The 17,472-nt window shown below is 45.6% G+C and overlaps 1 protein-coding gene across 2 annotated transcripts in view; it reads left to right on the plus strand.

The window, feature by feature from the left end:
• Positions 1-17,161, plus strand: part of Alkbh1 (alkB homolog 1, histone H2A dioxygenase) — a 30,119-nt gene extending 12,958 nt beyond the window's left edge. The window contains exons 5-7 of one of the 2 annotated variants that reach the window (XM_075948316.1): positions 1,524-1,717; positions 3,179-3,422; positions 17,110-17,161. In XM_075948316.1, coding sequence (XP_075804431.1) covers positions 1,524-1,717; positions 3,179-3,422; positions 17,110-17,121 — 450 coding nt within the window. In that variant the 3' untranslated portion in view covers positions 17,122-17,161. Of the gene's footprint in view, positions 1-1,523; positions 1,718-3,178; positions 4,414-17,109 lie in introns of those variants that run through there. The other variant, XM_075948315.1, reaches the window with a different exon arrangement.
• The last annotated feature ends 311 nt before the right edge of the window (positions 17,162-17,472 follow it).

Consider the following 17,472-nt stretch of genomic DNA (forward strand, 5'->3'; position numbering starts at 1 on the left):
ACTGCCTGGCTTATTTTTATATACTTCAAAGTTATCCTATCTTTACTAAGAAAATGAGAAGTGAAAATTATCCAAAGCCATATGAGTATTCAGAAAAAAACAAAGACAAAAAAATAAAAATGTGGGGAAAGGTTGTTAAATATAATAGACAGTTAAAAGGTCTGGGGAGGGGCAAAACTGTAGCAGCAGCCTTGATTTATTATATATATATATTTTGTTATATATATTTGTTTGTTTTAGGAATTAAATAGGAAACCAAGGCTATAAGATGTTTGAGATGCCCTATCTCAAACAAACAAAAAAGAATTTTCTTAGATACTGTTAAATACAAACAAATGAGCCAGGCCGTGTTGGCGCACGCCTTTAATCCCAGCACTTGGGAGGCAGAGGAAGGCAGATCTCTGGGAGTTCGAGGCAGCTGGTCTACAAGAGCTAGTTCCAGGACAGGCACCAAAAGCTACAGAGAAACCCTGCCTCAAAAAAACCAAAAACGAGGTGACTTAGAGGTTAAGAGCACTGGATGCTCTTCTAGAGGTCCTGAGTTCCAAGTCTGAGCCAGCAATCATGTGGTGGCTCTCAACCATCTGTAATGAGATCTAGTGCCCTCTTCTGTCCTTCAGGCAGAACATTGAATATGTAAAAAATAAATAAATTAAAAAAAAAATCACACACACATACAAGCAAAGGCTAAAAACAACTTCTTACCAAACAGGGAGAGCCATCCACAGCCCCTAGGGACACACAGAACAGCGATTTTTTTGCACCAACAGTTGGTTCCACTCTAGCCACTTTTGTGACTTGCTCCAGCTTGCTGCGCCAGAACCTTAGTGGAATGGTAAAACAAAAAAAAAAATGGGTTTCTGGTAAGATTTTAGTTTAACTTTACAGGAAGAAGTGAGAACAAAGAAGCATCTTTGCTCTACAAATGTTGATGGCCCAGAAAGCCCCAGCTCCTAGTGGCAGACTTGTCATTTTGGTGGAGCATGAGTATTAAGGAAAACAGAAGCAGGCAGTGGTGTCACGTACCTTTAAGCCTAGCTCTAGCAGGCAGTTCTCTGAGTTCAAGGCCAGCCTAGTCTACAGAGTGAGTTCCTGGACAGTCGGAGCTGTTAACACAAAGAAATCTGTCTCAAATAAAACTTTAAAAGAAAATGACTGAAAAAAGAGGTCCTACTTTTATTATGATTGGACTTAACACAGATATTTTGAGCATGTCACCCCTTCAGATTGACCAGGCAGATGAGTATCAAGCCAGGTGGCAAGCTGACTGTAGTATTGGATTTCCTTTTAATAAAAACAACCTTTAGGAAGAGGACCTCAAAGAACCCCACACCTCCCTGCTGGTCTGTGTGGTTGCTGAGGAGGAAAAAGACATTTTCTTCAGTAGCAGCCACTGGTAATAGGTAGAAACCTTAGTGAGTGCCTGTGTTACTAGTAGTTAGTGAGTAATGGATTTTATGCCACGGTTTCCTATGTTTTGAGGTTATTGTTTATTTTTCTTATTTTTTCTACTTTTACCAAAGAAATACTCAGCAGATCATTATACACCTTTCCCTTCTGACCTGGCTTTCCTCTCAGAGCAAGTCGCCGCTGCCTGTGGATTTCAGGGGTTCCAAGCAGAAGCAGGTATCCTGAATTACTACCGCCTTGACTCTACACTGGGAATCCATGTGGACAGATCTGAACTAGATCACTCCAAACCCTTGCTGTCCTTCAGGTAATTTAATTCCAGGGGTTTCAGGTTGTTTGTTTGTTCGTTTTTCTAAGACATTTTCAAGCTAAAATTAGTAAAGTTTTATGATAGGAAGTACTATCATTACTGTGTGTAATAAGCAAGTTAGAAGGCCATAAAGCAAATTGAACCAGCCTTTTTTTGTAAAGTGGAGCAAGATACAGAGTAAAACACAAAGCCTGAGTAGTTCACCTCTGTCCCTCAAACAGAAGTTTTAGTATATGCAGAATCCATAGAAACTCAACAAGAAAAGGACCGACCTCCCGTTAAATGTCTTAGAAATGAAGAAATTAGAAACATAGTGACTCGTGATTTTATTAAAATACTGAAATTTTAAAATGTGCATTAAAACCTAGATAATGTTGAAAGTCGGTTCTTGCTTTGCATATTGCTGTATCATAATTTATTTTGTAGCAAGTCTTTGTGCTGTCATAGTAATGTATGGGCAGCAGATCATGGCTTGGTCACTAGGAAACACAAGCCAAAATAGTTTAAAAGTGATGGCTTTGGGGCAGAGCAGGTGGCTGAGTTGGTTAAGTAACTTGCTCCAAGTAACACGTATGAGGAACTCTTCCCCCCGCCCCATCCCAACATATGAAGCAGATCATGTCTGTATTCTAGTGCTAGGGTGGGGGAAGTGGAAAGACAGGCTAAGTGAGAGATCCTGTCTCAAGAACAGTAAGGTGAGGCCTGTGAGATGTCTCCTCGGGTAAAAGCATGTACTGCAAGCCTACGGCCTAAATTCAATCTTGGGACCACATGGTGAAAGGAGCAAACTAACTCCAGGAGTTACCCTGACATGCACTGTGACTCAAGCATAGTAAGTTTTAAAGATGGGGTCAGTAAGATGGCTTAGTGGGCAAAAACATTTCCCTAACAAGCCTGATGGCCTGAATTTGATGCTCAGATCCCACAGTAGACGGAGATAACTTTAAAATGTCCTCTGGCCGCCATTTGTGCTCTATATATTTATACAGAAATAATAATAAAGTATAAAATTAAAAGATGCCAAGTGAGACCAGTGATTTAATGGTTAAAAGCACTTGCTGCTCTTCTAGATGACTGAGGTTTGGTTCTCAGTAGCTACATGGTGGCTCACAGACATCAGTAACTCCAATCCTAGCCTATCTGGTTTCCTGTTCTGGCTCTGAAAACACCAGATGCACACATGTACACATATATGCAAAATACCCATACACATAAATTTGAACAAGTTGGAAGAGCATTTATGGAAGACGTCAGCATTAATCTTTGGCCTCCACACAAGTACACACATCAAAAATAAGGATCATGAGGTGGCTCAGCAGGCAAAGGTACCTACCCCCAACTCAGAACTGAGTTCAGTCCGTGCCAGTCTGAAGTACAAAAAAATGCAGTTGGCAGTAACTTTGACAAGTATAACTAAATAATAGAAATTTCTCTCTCTTTTTTTTTTTTTTTCTGTAGCTTTGGACAGTCTGCCATCTTTCTCCTGGGTGGTCTCAAGAGAGATGAGGCCCCTACAGCCATGTTTATGCACAGTGGCGACATCATGGTGATGTCAGGTTTCAGCCGCCTGTTAAATCATGCAGTCCCTCGAGTCCTTCCGCATCCTGATGGGGAATGCCTGCCTCGCTGCCTAGAGACACCTCTCCCAGCTGTCCTCCCTAGCGATTCACTGCTTGAGCCCTGCTCTGTAGAGGACTGGCAGGTGTGTGCCACCTATTTGAAAACTGCTCGAGTTAATATGACTGTCAGACAGGTACTGGCCACAAACCAGGACTTCCCCTTAGAACCCATGGAGGAGACAAAAAGAGACATTACTGCAGATGGTTTGTGCCATCTGGATGACCAGAATAGCCCAGTAAAACGGGCGAGGCTAAATTCTGACACTTAAGACTTAAAGGTTAGATCTGTTGCCATGCACTCTCGCCCCAAGGCAATCCTCACAAGGGCAGGAAAGAAGTCATCCGTCATGCCACTGTCTGGATGTGTCTTGGAGAGTAGAATGATTACAGTTTGCTCAGAGAAGTGTTTGAATCCAGCTCAATACAAGCAGGAATGTGTTTGTCATACCTCACAGGTATGATAATCATCCACACGGATTTCTCAGCCTCTGCTGTTATCTCGGGAGGAAGAAGTGAGATCGTATGTCTATGGTGTGTCACTACCTCAGAGCTTATTAAGAGGAAATAGTTTCTTCCTCTCAGCATTATATAATTCGTGAACCAGCAACCAGAATTCCTAACTCCTAGTTGTCATCAAATACTTTGAGATCTTCACTCTTCTCTGCCCTCAGAGAGGAATCTTATGCACATGAAGACAGTGGAATTAAGAGTGTCCCTCAGGAGCTGGTGCTGTCTCTTGATTGGTAGAGCAAATGTCTACCATGCATGTGTCCTGGGTTCACTACCCTGTACCACATGAATCCAGTGTGGTGTGGCCTGCCCCGGCGCTCCAAGGGGTAGAAGATCTGAAGTTCAAAGGCATCTTCAGCTACATGATACACAGACACAAAGTGCCCCCACCCCCGAAGAAGTTAGAGATAAATATGTGTAAAACAAAGGAAAAGAGAAAGTAGTCTCTGTGTGTCTTTTATAACTCCAAACTCTTTCTGGTGGCTTTTTAATGGACTAAGAAAGTCTCTAGAGTATTTTGTTAGCTGTTTTCTCCATGAATAAACACTCCCATCTTAAACTAAAGATCTGTATCTCTTTGAGAGTGTATCAGGGATACACTTTTTCTTTGCTGTATTGATGCTGTTGAAGCCTCTGGCTGTTTCTCTCCTAAGTATTGTGGCTGTCATAACAGAACATTCTGTGAAAGTCCAGTCACTGCCATAGTTTTTGATGTCAGATTTAATGTCATGGGGCGGGGGATAATAAGGGAGTTAGGTGCTCCTGTCTATAAACTGGGTATGCCTATTAGTGTGGGAGACTGGGGCTATCTGGAAGCCCTGCCACGGCCTGTGATTTGCTTAATTTCTACCTTTCTCTGCCCTCTATTTATCTGCACTTGGTTATTTTTTTAAAATATTTATTTATTATGTATACAATATTCTGTCTGTGTGTGTGCCTACAGGCCAGAAGAGGGCACCAGACCTCATTCCAGATGGTTGTGAGCCACCATGTGGTTGCTGAGAATTGAACTCAGGACCTTTGGAAGAACAGGCAATGCTCTTACCCTCTGAGCCATCTCTCCAGCCCTGCACTTGGTTATTGAGTTCATAGATATTGCATTTTTTGTCAGGGGCAAAAATTAATACAAATCACTACATAAGCTGGGTTCTAAAAATTGGTGAATGGTAGGAAATTTTTATGTAACTCATCCCTGGGAAAATTTCCTTGTTTTCTTTGATGTTCCTTAAATGTGACCCACCTGAAACCAACAAGCTGTCATTTGGTAAGTCCAACAGAAAGTTTATCCTTTACTAAGAGAGACTGTTAGAGTATCAGATAAAGGCATGGCCTGTTTTTAGGAGCAAGTGGAAATAGGCTAGCCAAGGAAAGAGACCTGTCTCCATCCCAAGCTCCTCAAGGAGCTCCTCTTGGGAGCTTGCAAGTTATAGGCCATGCAGCCCAGCTCAGTTCATTTCTGCCTACAAGCCGCTGTAAATGGCTGAGAGATGTGGGGAGGGAAACATAAGAACATGCTGACACATGAATCTTGTATGAAGCTCCTGCATCAGAATTAACTTCTTGAGGGGTAGCTGAAAAGAGGACCCAGAAGTTAAGAGCACTTGCTTTTGTGGAGGACCCAAGTTCAGTTCCAAGGGATCCTGGGTTCTTGTATCCTCTGGTCCCTAGGCCCACATGTGACATACACAGCAAAACTAGCAAACACGTTTTGCTAAAGACTTTGAGAATGAGTCTCTAAGTTAAACGATTGTATGAGAGTGCAAGGTTAGAAGGTTGCAGAACCTAAAGCATAGGATGGATCTGCATCGTGACAGAGCAAGTCTAACCTAAGAAACTCCATCCGACACCAAGGAACGAGCCTTTTGGTTTTTTGAAACCAGGGTTTCTCTGAAGCTTTGGAACCTGTCCTGGAACTAGCTCTTGTAGACCAGGCTGACCTTGAACTCACAGAGATCCGCCTGCCTCTGTCTCCCCATTGCTGGGATTAAAGGTGTGTGCCATCACTGCCCAGCGGGAAGTACTGTTTTTAAGCACTTCATCACTTATCAAAGGATAAAATTAAAATGTGGCATATATATAATTGATGGTATCAGTGCATGGATAGTAGAACTAGAGGAACTGGCACCCATAATGCTCTCTGCTGGTGAGGATGTTTGCATTATGGGACATAGTCCTAGACTATCCTCTCAGATACTATTTAGGAAATACGTGACTTCTAAATGTTTTTTTCAGTGGTGTGTCCTTGGGTCCAATAAATTTTACTTCTGGGAACTGAGTCTACTACAGAAGTCATCAGAGCCATTCAGGAAGGCTTTTGTACAAGAATTTATCAGAGTGAAGATTTGAAACAAGCCACATGTCCAGCAGCAGGAAGTGGCTGGTTCAGAAAGTCCTGTGATTAGACAAATCACAGTTCCCTTCCTGGAACTACCATCCTACTGACATACATTCATATACAGAAAACCAGTTGCCTTTTCAAGGACAGTAGGAAAATGGGCAACTATATTTAAGAGAAAGTCTGATTAACTATACAGAGTAATATTTTTTACAGAATGTTACATATTTAAATTTTGTTTGGTGTTTTGCCTCTGTGTATTCCTGATGTTTACATATTTCTTTATTTACATTGAAAATCTTAAAATTTATTCTTCTTTTTTAAAAAAATAAATTATTTATTTGTTTGTTTTTTGAGATTGGGTTTTTCTAGCTTTGGAGCCTGTCCTGGAACTCACACTGTAGCCAGGCTGATCTCAGACTCGGAGATCTACCTGTCTCTTTTATCTCTGAGTCCTGGGATTAAAGGTGTACTGCCACCACCCAGCAAAAGCTTTATTCTTTTAAAAGGTGGTAATTTAATTTTGCTTATGTGTGTGGGTGTTTTGTCTGTATATATGTCTATACACCACTTACTCATCTAGGGCCTGAGTGATAGTCCCAGGAATTGGAGTTAGAGATGTTTGTGAGCCACCGTGTGGGTGCTAGGAATCAAACTGACCCTCTGGAAGAACATTAATATACTCTTAACTAATGAGCCGTCTCCCCAACCTTAGAAGCCCAACTCTCAAACCTGGTTCTACCTCAGTCGAAATTTAGAATGCAAATCGAGGAACGGCAGCAGCACTGTCTAGTAAAAAAGACTTGTTCAATGTAATTACGTCTAAAAGTACCAAGTATCATGCTAAGCACCTTTTCAATCCATTGGTTGGGAAGCAAAGGCTGTGTACTCTACTTAAAGGACCTTTTAAGGGCTGGAGAGATGACTTAGCATTTGAGAAAGCGCTGGCAGCTGTTCCAGAGAACCCTTCCAGGGTTCAGTTCCCAGCACCCACAAAGCAACTCACAATCTTCTGTAACTCCAGATCCAAGGGATTCAACACTGGGTCCCTGAGGGCACTGGCCATTCATGTAGTGCATAGACATAGGTGCAGGCAAAGCATTCAGACACAAAAAACATGTTTAGCTGGGGGGTGGTGGCACATACCTTTAATCCCCAGAGCTTGGGAGGCAGGGGCATGTGGATCTCAGGTCTATAGAGTGAGTTCCAGGGCTACACAGAGAAACCCGGTCTCAAAAAAAAAAATTAAAAGTAATATTTTAAGTGGACATATGCATAGGGAAGGCATATATTCTCAGGTTTTTTGTAGCTGCCTAGATTGCAATGTGGATGGCCTTTATGAAGGGGTTGGATGATGTATATGCTGAGCTCAGCACCAACAGGTTTGCGAAAGCTCACACTCAGGTGTCCTTCCTAATGTCTTCCCTGCTCATTCTGACAGCCTCTCTCAGGGTCTTGGGATCTTACATAAAATCTTGCTGGGCAGCACTGGTTATTACCCAGTTTCTAGAAATAAAGCTTACGTTGTGGGTCTGCTTCTGAAAACAGGAAGGCCCCATGATTAACTGGATCCTCTATACTTTCTGCCTGTTGCAGTAGAGCCCCTGTCTAGTGCTGGGTACAGCCCATGTCTGGTTTTCCCTAGAAGAGTCCCAGAGCCTTTGTGAGACAAATGTATTGCTAAATCAGGCAGACTCAGCAAGGTTTAGCTTTCCCATGTTCCAATTTTCTGAGGTCCTTTTTCACTAAAATAAGCTGGTTTTATCCCTTTTCCCCTAATCTCAAGGCTGTTTATTAGAGTTGGAAGAAGAAAAGCCCTAATACCCTAGGTGGATTCACCTGAGGCGTATTCGAATGCTAATTAGGCACGAGAGCCTTGGGACTGTCTACTATCTCAGCAGGCCCAGAGGCTGAGGAGCTGGGCAGGAAAAAGCCCTGGTCAGCTTCCCAGGGTACAGGGGGAAGAGCAATGAAGGTCCAGCTTACCTAGCCAGCCGATGCGTTGTTATTGATTCTCCTTTTGATCAACTACCTGTCCAAACTTGAGCTCCCTTGTAGATGAGTTTATTGCCTCTCAGTTGGTTTCACTGGTAAATCAGTGTTCTTAAAATAAGATGAATTACTAGAAGGTAAAATGCAACAGCTAAATTTTAGTAACAGTTCCAAAGCTTAACTTAAGAGAGTTGGTCCTCTCCTTTCATTATATGGATGTGGGGTCAGCAGGTTCGCCTGGAGCGTTTACCTCGCTGAGCCATCAGCTATCTACCTTGCTCTTTTATCCTGTATCTAATCCCCAGATACTCTAGTTTTAACGTTTCAGAATCTTCATTGTTACTTCCCTGACCCAGGCCACTGTCACCTCAGCTAGATTCTTGCAATAGCAGCTCTTCCTCCCATTCATGACGCTTCTCCCTGAGTCCAAGGCAGAATGGCACCTACAAACCCTCCGGCTGGCCCCTTGATTCTGTTGGCTTCTCGCTCCCAGCCACTTACACCTCATTCTTCCTCTGGTGATTCTGCATAGGTAACTAATATACACAATAAATACATGTGAAATATAATTATTTCCCTCCTCTAGACTATCAGCGCCACAAGACAGATATGTGCTCTGTTTAGAACAATGCCAGGCACATACCTGTTCAGGTTGGCATGGATATGTGGGAAGGCAGTGTTCCACTGCTGTGGGGAATGTAAGTTGGTAGCTAATTGTCAGTGTTGCCATAAACTTTAATCCAGCAATTTTCAGTCTCTTTCCTCTAGACCCTTCATGTGGGTACATAATGTGTAAAAAGATATAATAATGAAAAACTGGTAACTACCCAGAAGTTGGTACCAAGCAGGCCAATATAGTATGGGACATCCACACTATAGAGCATTGACGTTGAGTGGACATGGTGGCCCACATCTGGAACCCCAGCACTACGGAGGCAGAAGCAGAAGGGTGGAAAGTTGGAGGCCAGTCTGCTTCCAGACCATCTGGGACTACAAAGCAAGACCCTGTCTCAAAAAAAAAAAAAAAAAAAAAGATGGTGGTTGTACACACCTTTAATCCTAGCACTCAAGAGGCAGAGGCACAGGCAGGCAGATCTCTGAGTTCGAGGCCAGCCAAGTCTACAGAGCAAGTTCCAAGACAGCCAGGGCTACACAGAGAAACCCTGTCTTGGGAAAAATAAAAACCAAAGAGTTTTTGTGTTGTAAATATGTCTGGGGAGTTCCATCCAAATGTAGGGTTAGAGAGGAGACATTGGGAGGTGGTAGAGGGCAGCACTATACAATTTTGTGTTCTCTGATTTTTTTTATAAAAATACATTCATATATTACCCATGTGAATTTCATTTTATTTATTTTTTGTTGTTGTTTTTGTTTTTGTTTTTCGAGACAGGGTTTCTCTGCGGCTTTGGAGCCTGTCCTCGAACTAGCTCTGTAGACCAAGCTGGTCTCGAACTCACAGAGATCCGCCTGCCTCTGCCTCCCGAGTGCTGGGATTAAAGGTGTGCGCCACCATCGCCCGGCTTACCTATGTGAATTTTTAATTACACATCGCAAACCTTATGAAGAATGCTGTGCAGAGGTTCCGGCACGGTGGCTCACACCTGTGATCCTAACATTCTAGAGACTGAAGCTAAAGTGACAAGTAACAAAGCCAGTCTTGGTTACATAGTAAGACCTGTCAAAACAAACAGAAAACCCCCCATATTCAGTAGTAAGAGTGAAAACGGGGTTTGCCTTTCTCCACCTCCGTCTACCCTGATTCCATGTATAAATGAGATCTGGTATTGGCCATTTGTTGGCAAACAGCTACAGCAGACTAATTCTGGCTCCTTTGCCAGGCTGACTGGAGAATCTGGACCCACCTATCCCAACCAGAGAACCAGCCTCTTGTTTTGTGTAGCCCAAGTTCAAGCACCTCGCTGTGCCCACCAGCCTTGGTCTGCGTCAGTCACGCAAGTACCAATCCTGGGCTTGCTTGCTAGGGTAACAAATGAGTCACATTGGAGGCTGAGCCATTTTGTAAGGCCCTGGTACTATCCTGAAAAGGAGTGCTGTATTCTGGGGACATGCCTGAGCAGACAGCAATGACGGCAGAGCCCTAAGGTTTTGCCTTTCTGTGCACCCCGTGTTGGCAGAAGGGAGGAGAGGTAAGCGCTCTGCTGTTTGGACACACCAGAAGGTTTTGTCCAGATACTGACTACACTGTGCGCCTCGGGTTCTCACTGTAGCTCTGTGACCATGTGCTTCCATGTACCCCATCAGTTGTCCCTTCTGAGAGCCCTGGAGATTGGACCATGGGCGCTGCTTCTTCAGTTTTAGAGGTGCGCAGCAGAGGAGACCCAGATTGAGCTGTGGAGAAAGTGGACAATCCTGCTCCTGTATCTCAAGCCAGTCATGTTCTAGTTGAGCCATTAACCACCCGTTCCTGGATCAAGCAGGGTCTTAACGTGAAAGAGCTAGCTAAGAATATAAAACAAAACAGGAGTTGTTGCTCGTCAGAATAACAGTCCTGGTGTTTATTATTCTGGCAACTACTGAGCATCGGTGAAGGGGTCATTGTATCAGGTGATTGTTGGCAGGCATCTCATAGGGATGGTCTCTTAGGGAGTGGAGAAAATGCCTGCATGACCGTAAGGATATGATAATGGACCAGGCATAGGGTGCAATTCAAAAGACCTTTAACCCAGAGCTGAAGGCCCGCCTTCCTGGAGCAAATGATGTAAAAGCTGACAGCAAGCAAAACTTGGTTTCACCCCACTATGATTTGGGTCAAAGGGCAGTTATTATCTCAACTGTTTCATCCCTCTTGTGAAAACAAAAGCACCTGGCAACATTTATGGACACATAGAACCTTGATGTACCGATTAGGCATGCATGACTCACATTCCGAGAATCATTTGTTGGGTTCATAGCCCGCAGCCCTATCTGTTCCCACAGCTTCTTTTCCCCCATTGTTTGTGTCCTCCAGAGAATAAACTCCCCAAAGGCACCCCCGTTTGGATCTGCTTCTCTGACATCTAAAACAGTGTTCAGCACATAGTAGCTGCTCAACAAAATGCCATTAAGTGGCAGAAACTTCCTTGGTCATAGTCTTGCCTTGACATTGATCCCACAAACTCTCTGCAAATAAGCAGCTGTGGGGGAGCAGCAGCTGTGGGGAGCAGCCGCTGTGGGGGAGCAGCAGCTGTGGGGAGCAGCCACTGTGGGGAGCAGCCGCTGTGGGGGAGCAGCCGCTGTGGGGAGCAGCCACTGTGGGGGAGCAGCCGCCATCATCTTGTATTTGTGCATTTTCAGGCGCCCTCCTCTGTTGAGGAGTCTCTGCTACTGTGGGTGGGGTTGTGGTAGGAAAGATACCAGCTGAACTTAGGGAGCATGTCACAAGACCAAAGAGAAAACAGCCAACTGCAGGAAGCAGACCCTAGCCTCCGGGAAGCAGAATCAGGAGAGCTGTCGGAACACAGCAGCTGACCTGTTCTCCTCCTTCCTCCCGCTGTGGTCTTCGCTGCCTTGTGTCTTCTCTGCTGTTTTAGTGCAACTATTATGATTTTACTTACCCGGGGCTGCCACTACCTCACCTGAATCGATGGAAGAGAATCAGCTTGGCCAACTTTGGGTCAGCTGCGTGCTTCAGACCAGTTTCCTATGACCAAGGAGGCAGGGATGCCTGACACATCGGACCCACCTTTACAAAACCAAAAGAAAGACAATGGATGGGCAGAAAGGCGCTGATTACTGGAATGAATGATTGACATCTCTGCCCACTTTCATTGTGCAGCTCCTTCTTTTAGACTGAAGCACTGGAAGACATTAACCCCAGATCACTGGTCCAAGAGATGATAGACATGGAGCCCGTCCAGCCCTGTTAACTAATGGCTACTTACAGGCCTCCCCCCCAAACAAAACCCCTTTGTGCCCCCACATATCACCCCTTAGGCTTTGTTTGAATGTTGGAAATGAGGTTGAGGCATCTGGTGTCCCCGCAGTCCCATTGCTTTGGAGACTAGAAGCAATTGAGGTGCTTTCAGCCAGAAAAATATAATTTAAGGGCTTGGCATCTGGCTGGGAGCGGAGAGATGTGTTGCCATGGAAATGCCTCGCTTCATTTAACAGCAGCACATCCCTGAGTTTGGTCACATCCACACGGAGGCACACAGCACTCTGTCAGCAGCCCTTATGTAGCACGCACGCACGCGCCTCTGGCAGAAATACCTCTGCAGGATGCAGGGCCCGTCCCCAGTCCCTTCCTATCAGAGACACCCACACTCCTTCTCGTCCTTTCCTGTAAGGCCTCAGCCAATCACCCCCAAGCAGCATGGAGCACGCTAGGGACTAGAGAGTGACACACAACTGCAAAATTCTCTTCAATAATCTTCTGCCGCGTAGAAGGCCACGGGGTCCATATGCTTTATCAGTGTTCCCGGAGTGCAGCTGTGCCGCCACGCTCATAGGTCTACTTTGTCAGCCTTTTTTGTGGGGGAAGGAAGGGGGACGATTCGAGACAGGGTCTCTCTGTGTAGCCCTGGCTGCCCTGGAACTCTCTCTGTAGACCAGGCTGGCCTTGAACTCAGATCCACCTGCTCTTCATCCCAAGTGCTGGGATTAAACTTGTCTGGTTTTCAGCTCCTTAATAAAGCCCAAAGAGAGGAGTATAATGGTTACTGTGCCCAGATGTTTTTCTATTTTCTTAAGAGAACAGGGGTCAGCTTCTCAGGGTAGTCCAGAGGACCAAAGCCCTACAAGTACCCAGAAGGCCTTAGGTCTTTCAAGCCCTGCAGTGGTGGAAATAAGCAGGGTGGATTGGAGCCGGGAGGCATGAAGGTCCAGAGATAGTCATTACAATATGATTGATCCAGGCGGTGGTAGCACACACCTTTAATCCAAGTACTTGGGAGGCAGAGTCAAGCAGGTCTCCATGAGTTCGAGGCCAGCCTGGTCTACAAAGTGAGTTCCAGAACAGGCTCCAAAGCTACAGAGAAACCCTGTCTTGAAAAACCAAAACAAACAAACAAACAATATGATTGAGCATAATGAAAAGTTAGCAATTGCCTAGACCTCCATTAGCAAGGAAGAGGTTCATCTGTTCAAGTCTGTACTCTAGGGAGTCTTAAAGGACTAAGTAATCCATGTGTGTTCACATGAATATATTTCAGTATGAAATTACATACATGTAAATATTAATGCATACGAAGGAGCCTGAGACGTGTAAGGTTAGCGACGGGTATTGTTTCAGCTACAACAGCTGTAGAACAAACTACCCTCATTGTATGAAGCAACGACGGCTTGTTTTTTCCAAACCCGTGGGTTGGTGAGGGAACACCGAAGAGCTCACAGACACGGCTGCCAGGTGGATTGAATGGGTCTCCGCATGGCCCTTCCTCATGCAGTGGTGAGACCAGCATCTCTGGGACCCCGGGCAGTATTCCGAGACCATGAATGCAGAGGCATCAGGCTGTGTGAAGGTCCAGGCGTCTGGTGTAGACTCCGGCCTTCACCCACATCGTAGCTGATCCATTCTCCTGCTCAGTCACACCACAAAAGGGCATTCGTACTGGCATGGGAAGACTGTTGTCATCAGCAGCTTGATCTGCCTGCCCTTTAGTGTTTTGTTTTGTTTTTGTTTGTTTGTTTGTTTGTTTTAGAGAACAAAGGAAAAAAGGTGTAACTCTCACCAAATTCCCATCATACAAGAAATCGATATGGGGCTGTCGGACTGACCCAGCACATAAAGGAAGTTGCCTCCAAGCTGGGCCCACTGAGTTTGTTTGATCCCTGGGACCCAAGTGGTGGAAGGAGGAACTGACTCCTCTCAGTTCTGTGAGTCGCCCTCCGACCTTCACATATCAGTGTTGTGGATGTGCACATGCATATACAAGAAATAAATAAAATGTCATAATTTTTTAAATAAAGTGATATAGGACGTTCCTCCTTTGGAGCCCCTCTCACTCTTGGGGATTCCTTCTCGGTTCTCTTCAATCGACCTACATTTGCTCTTCTTAAAAGAGAGTGGGAGAGAGGACATAAGCAGTCCCCAAGTCAACTGTACAATAGAGAGTGGGAGAGAGGACATAAGCAGTCCTCAAGTCAACTGTACAATAGAGAGTGGGAGAGAGGACATAAGCAGTCCCCAAGTCAACTGTACAATAGGGATGGGTGTGGATATTTGCAAGTTCCAAGTCAATCTGGGCTATAAAGTGAGGTTCTGCCTCAAAAAAAAGAAAGGGAGGGAGGGAAGAAGGAAGGAAGGTAGGGGAGGGAGGGAGGGAGAAAGGAAGGAAGGGAGGGGAGGGAGGGAGGAAGGGAGGGAGGAAAGGAAAAGGAAGAGAGGGAAAGAGGGAGGAAGGAAGAAAGGAAGAAAGGAAGGAAGGAAGGAAGAAAAGAATCTCAAAACTGCAGTTTCGCTCATAAAATAGAATGGTCCTCCTTGTTAAGGTCTTTGTTTTAAAAACTGATTTTACATTGTGTATGCTATTCCCGCAGAGGCGATCTGTTCTATCCGCATGAATGATCTAACAAAACCTCAGGCTTGGGAAAAGCAGAGAGGCTGAAAACAAAATCCCTGCTCTCAAAGCAGCAAGTTGAAGAGGCATGGATATCACTTACTGGTGGGGCACTCACTTGGTACGCTGGAGGCCATGGGCTTCGTTCCTGGTATCACAGCATCACCAACAGAAAGGGCAGGTTTGAGGCTTCTTGACAGTAGCCAGTGAGTCCTGACCTCTACTCTGTGGAGACTATGTCAGCAAGAGTTCCTCAGACACCAGAGAGAGAGACAGAAGAGTATGGCAGTTGGGTACAGAGATGGAGAAGTCACGAGGGCGCCACTCCCCTGGGGAGAACGGTGGCAGATGCATGAAAGGGCCCCCAATGGAAGGGAGGACTCCAAAAGAGCATCCTTCCCCATTACGTCAGTCAGTTCTCCATTCCTGTAACACCCAGTTGCAATCCCTTATGAAGAGGAACGACTCATGTGGCCACAGTTTTGGAGGCGGAAGTCTGTCATTTTCAGGCCTGTGTCCAAGCAGGCCATCATGACCAAGTATTATGAAGTTAAAATCCTCAACTCAGAGCAGAGATAAGAGAGGAGAGTGGGGTCTCGAAAATTCCCTTCGAACACACACCACAATTACCTAAAGATTTTCCAGAAGGTCCTCCTCCCTCAAGGTCCACAGGCCCCAGTGGCACCATGCTGGGTAGCAAGCCTTTACCTCAAAGGCCTTTTGGGGCCACTTAGATCAAGCTCTTTACATTTCCTTCCCAATGGGGAAGTTTAATTAGCAGAATTTCTGGAACTTTCCACCTCATTGCTCCTTGCTCCCTAGTGGATATGGCAGAATAACAGGGGCTTCCTCACTCTTGATTGGGACAAATACCTGGGCAGCCCTGGCTCAGAGCTACTCCTTGCCCCTCTTGGGCATGAGCCCACCTCCTCTTTTGGGTCTGTTGTCAGTGCTCCTCGGGACTATGTGGGTGAGGCTACCTAACATCTGGGGTTCAGTAGTAGCAGGCTTGGTGGCTGAAGACCTATGGCCACATCCTGCTGTCTGGCCCTTATCAATAATAGAACTGCTATTCCACCGTCCGTGCCAGCTTCTTCTTACGATCATCCTTTCTTGGTTGAAAAACCCAAGAAGGAAATGAGCGTGCTCTTTATTGAGAACCCTCTAGAAGCCTGTAATACAATGGCTATTTATAGATGTGTGATCAGCAGCCAGTGAGCCCACTTAGTGACTTCAAGTGATAAATAGTTAAGATTTTGTTGTCCTGCAGAGCATCGTACCAGGTTTGTAGGTGAGGTTCCGAGTCTCTTGAGAAAGGCTGTCAGGGAGCACCCACAGAGGTGGTGCATGAGGGTCAGGGTTACCCCCAAAGAGTTCTCAAGCTGCAGGGGAGGCTAGAGGCATCGGAAGCTCAGTGGGACCAGACTGCTGACTTCACACCTTTCTCTTGGCAAGGCCCTCCGCTCCGCAGAGTTGCCTGATCCAAGTGACAAAGAGGAGGAAGCCAGAGCACCCTGGATGGTCTAGTTTCGAAAGCTGAATATGGACCCTTGTGGTTTTGTTTGTTTTTGTAAGATTTATTTATTTATGTATAGTGTTCTGTCTGCATGTATGCCTGCAGACCAGAAGAGGGCACCAGATCTCGTTACAGATGGTTGTGAGCCATCATACAGTTGCTGGGAATTGAACTCAGATCCTTTGGAAAAGCAGCCAGTGCTCTTAACCTCTGAGCCATCTCTCCAGCCTGGAGGCTTGTGTTTTATTTGTTAGGTCAATAGCTAAACCTAGACTAGGTGGCAAAGTAAACATGCCTTTGTCTTTGTTGACAGCAACAACAACAACAAAATAGAGCTGTCAACAAACAAAGGAAAGGTGACTGCGCTATCACAAGGTGGTGGGGAAAGAGAAGGGAAAGAGAGTTTGTATTGCAAACTCCCCAACTGTTAGACTTCGTGCTGGACCTGGCAAGCAAAGACAAATGTGCTACTGACACCACACACACACACACACGCACACGCACACACACGCGCGCATACACACACACACACACGCACACACACACGCACACACGCACACACACACGCACACACGCACACACACGCACACGCACACACGCACACACACGCACGCACACACTCACACGCACACACACGCACACACATGCACACACACGCACACGCACATACACGCACACACACACGCACACACACACACACGCACACACACACTGCCTCCGTTTGCACAAAGCACACATACAGCACACATTCCTATGGAGCAGGCCTTGGATACCTCTCTTCTTGTGTAGTCTTCACCTCCAGTTTTACTTGCCATTGAGGCTGACATCACAGCTTGCTGTGGTTTGCTCTGGCCCCTGCGGGAGCATAGCTGCTCCCACTGGGTTTCCCTAAGTTTGTTTTTTTTTTTTTCCCTTCACAGAAAAAGCGCTGACATTTGTGGAGCACAACCTTCCTGTTCCTGCTCTGCGGGCACCATGTCATTGAAGACCTCCAGTAGCTCTAAAAGCCAAGTGCTGCTTGGCCGTGAGGCGCCAAACAGCAGCTGTCTGACATCGCTGCCTCTTAACATCGGCATCTCTATGCGCTGCACCAGAGACAAATAACTGAGCCGGGGTGGAACTCAGTGGTGGAGAATTCTTGCTTAGCATGGATGAGGTCCTGTGTTTAATCCCAACATTGCAAGAAAGGGAAGAGAGAGGAGGAGAGATCCGGAAGGGAGAAGGGAAGAAAGGAGGGAAAGAGGAAGCGAAGGGACAGGTGGGGTTGAGACACTGCAATATTC

The sequence above is a fragment of the Microtus pennsylvanicus genome, chromosome 14 (genome assembly GCF_037038515.1).
Source record: "Microtus pennsylvanicus isolate mMicPen1 chromosome 14, mMicPen1.hap1, whole genome shotgun sequence".
In the NCBI taxonomy this organism is placed as follows: domain Eukaryota; kingdom Metazoa; phylum Chordata; class Mammalia; order Rodentia; family Cricetidae; genus Microtus; species Microtus pennsylvanicus.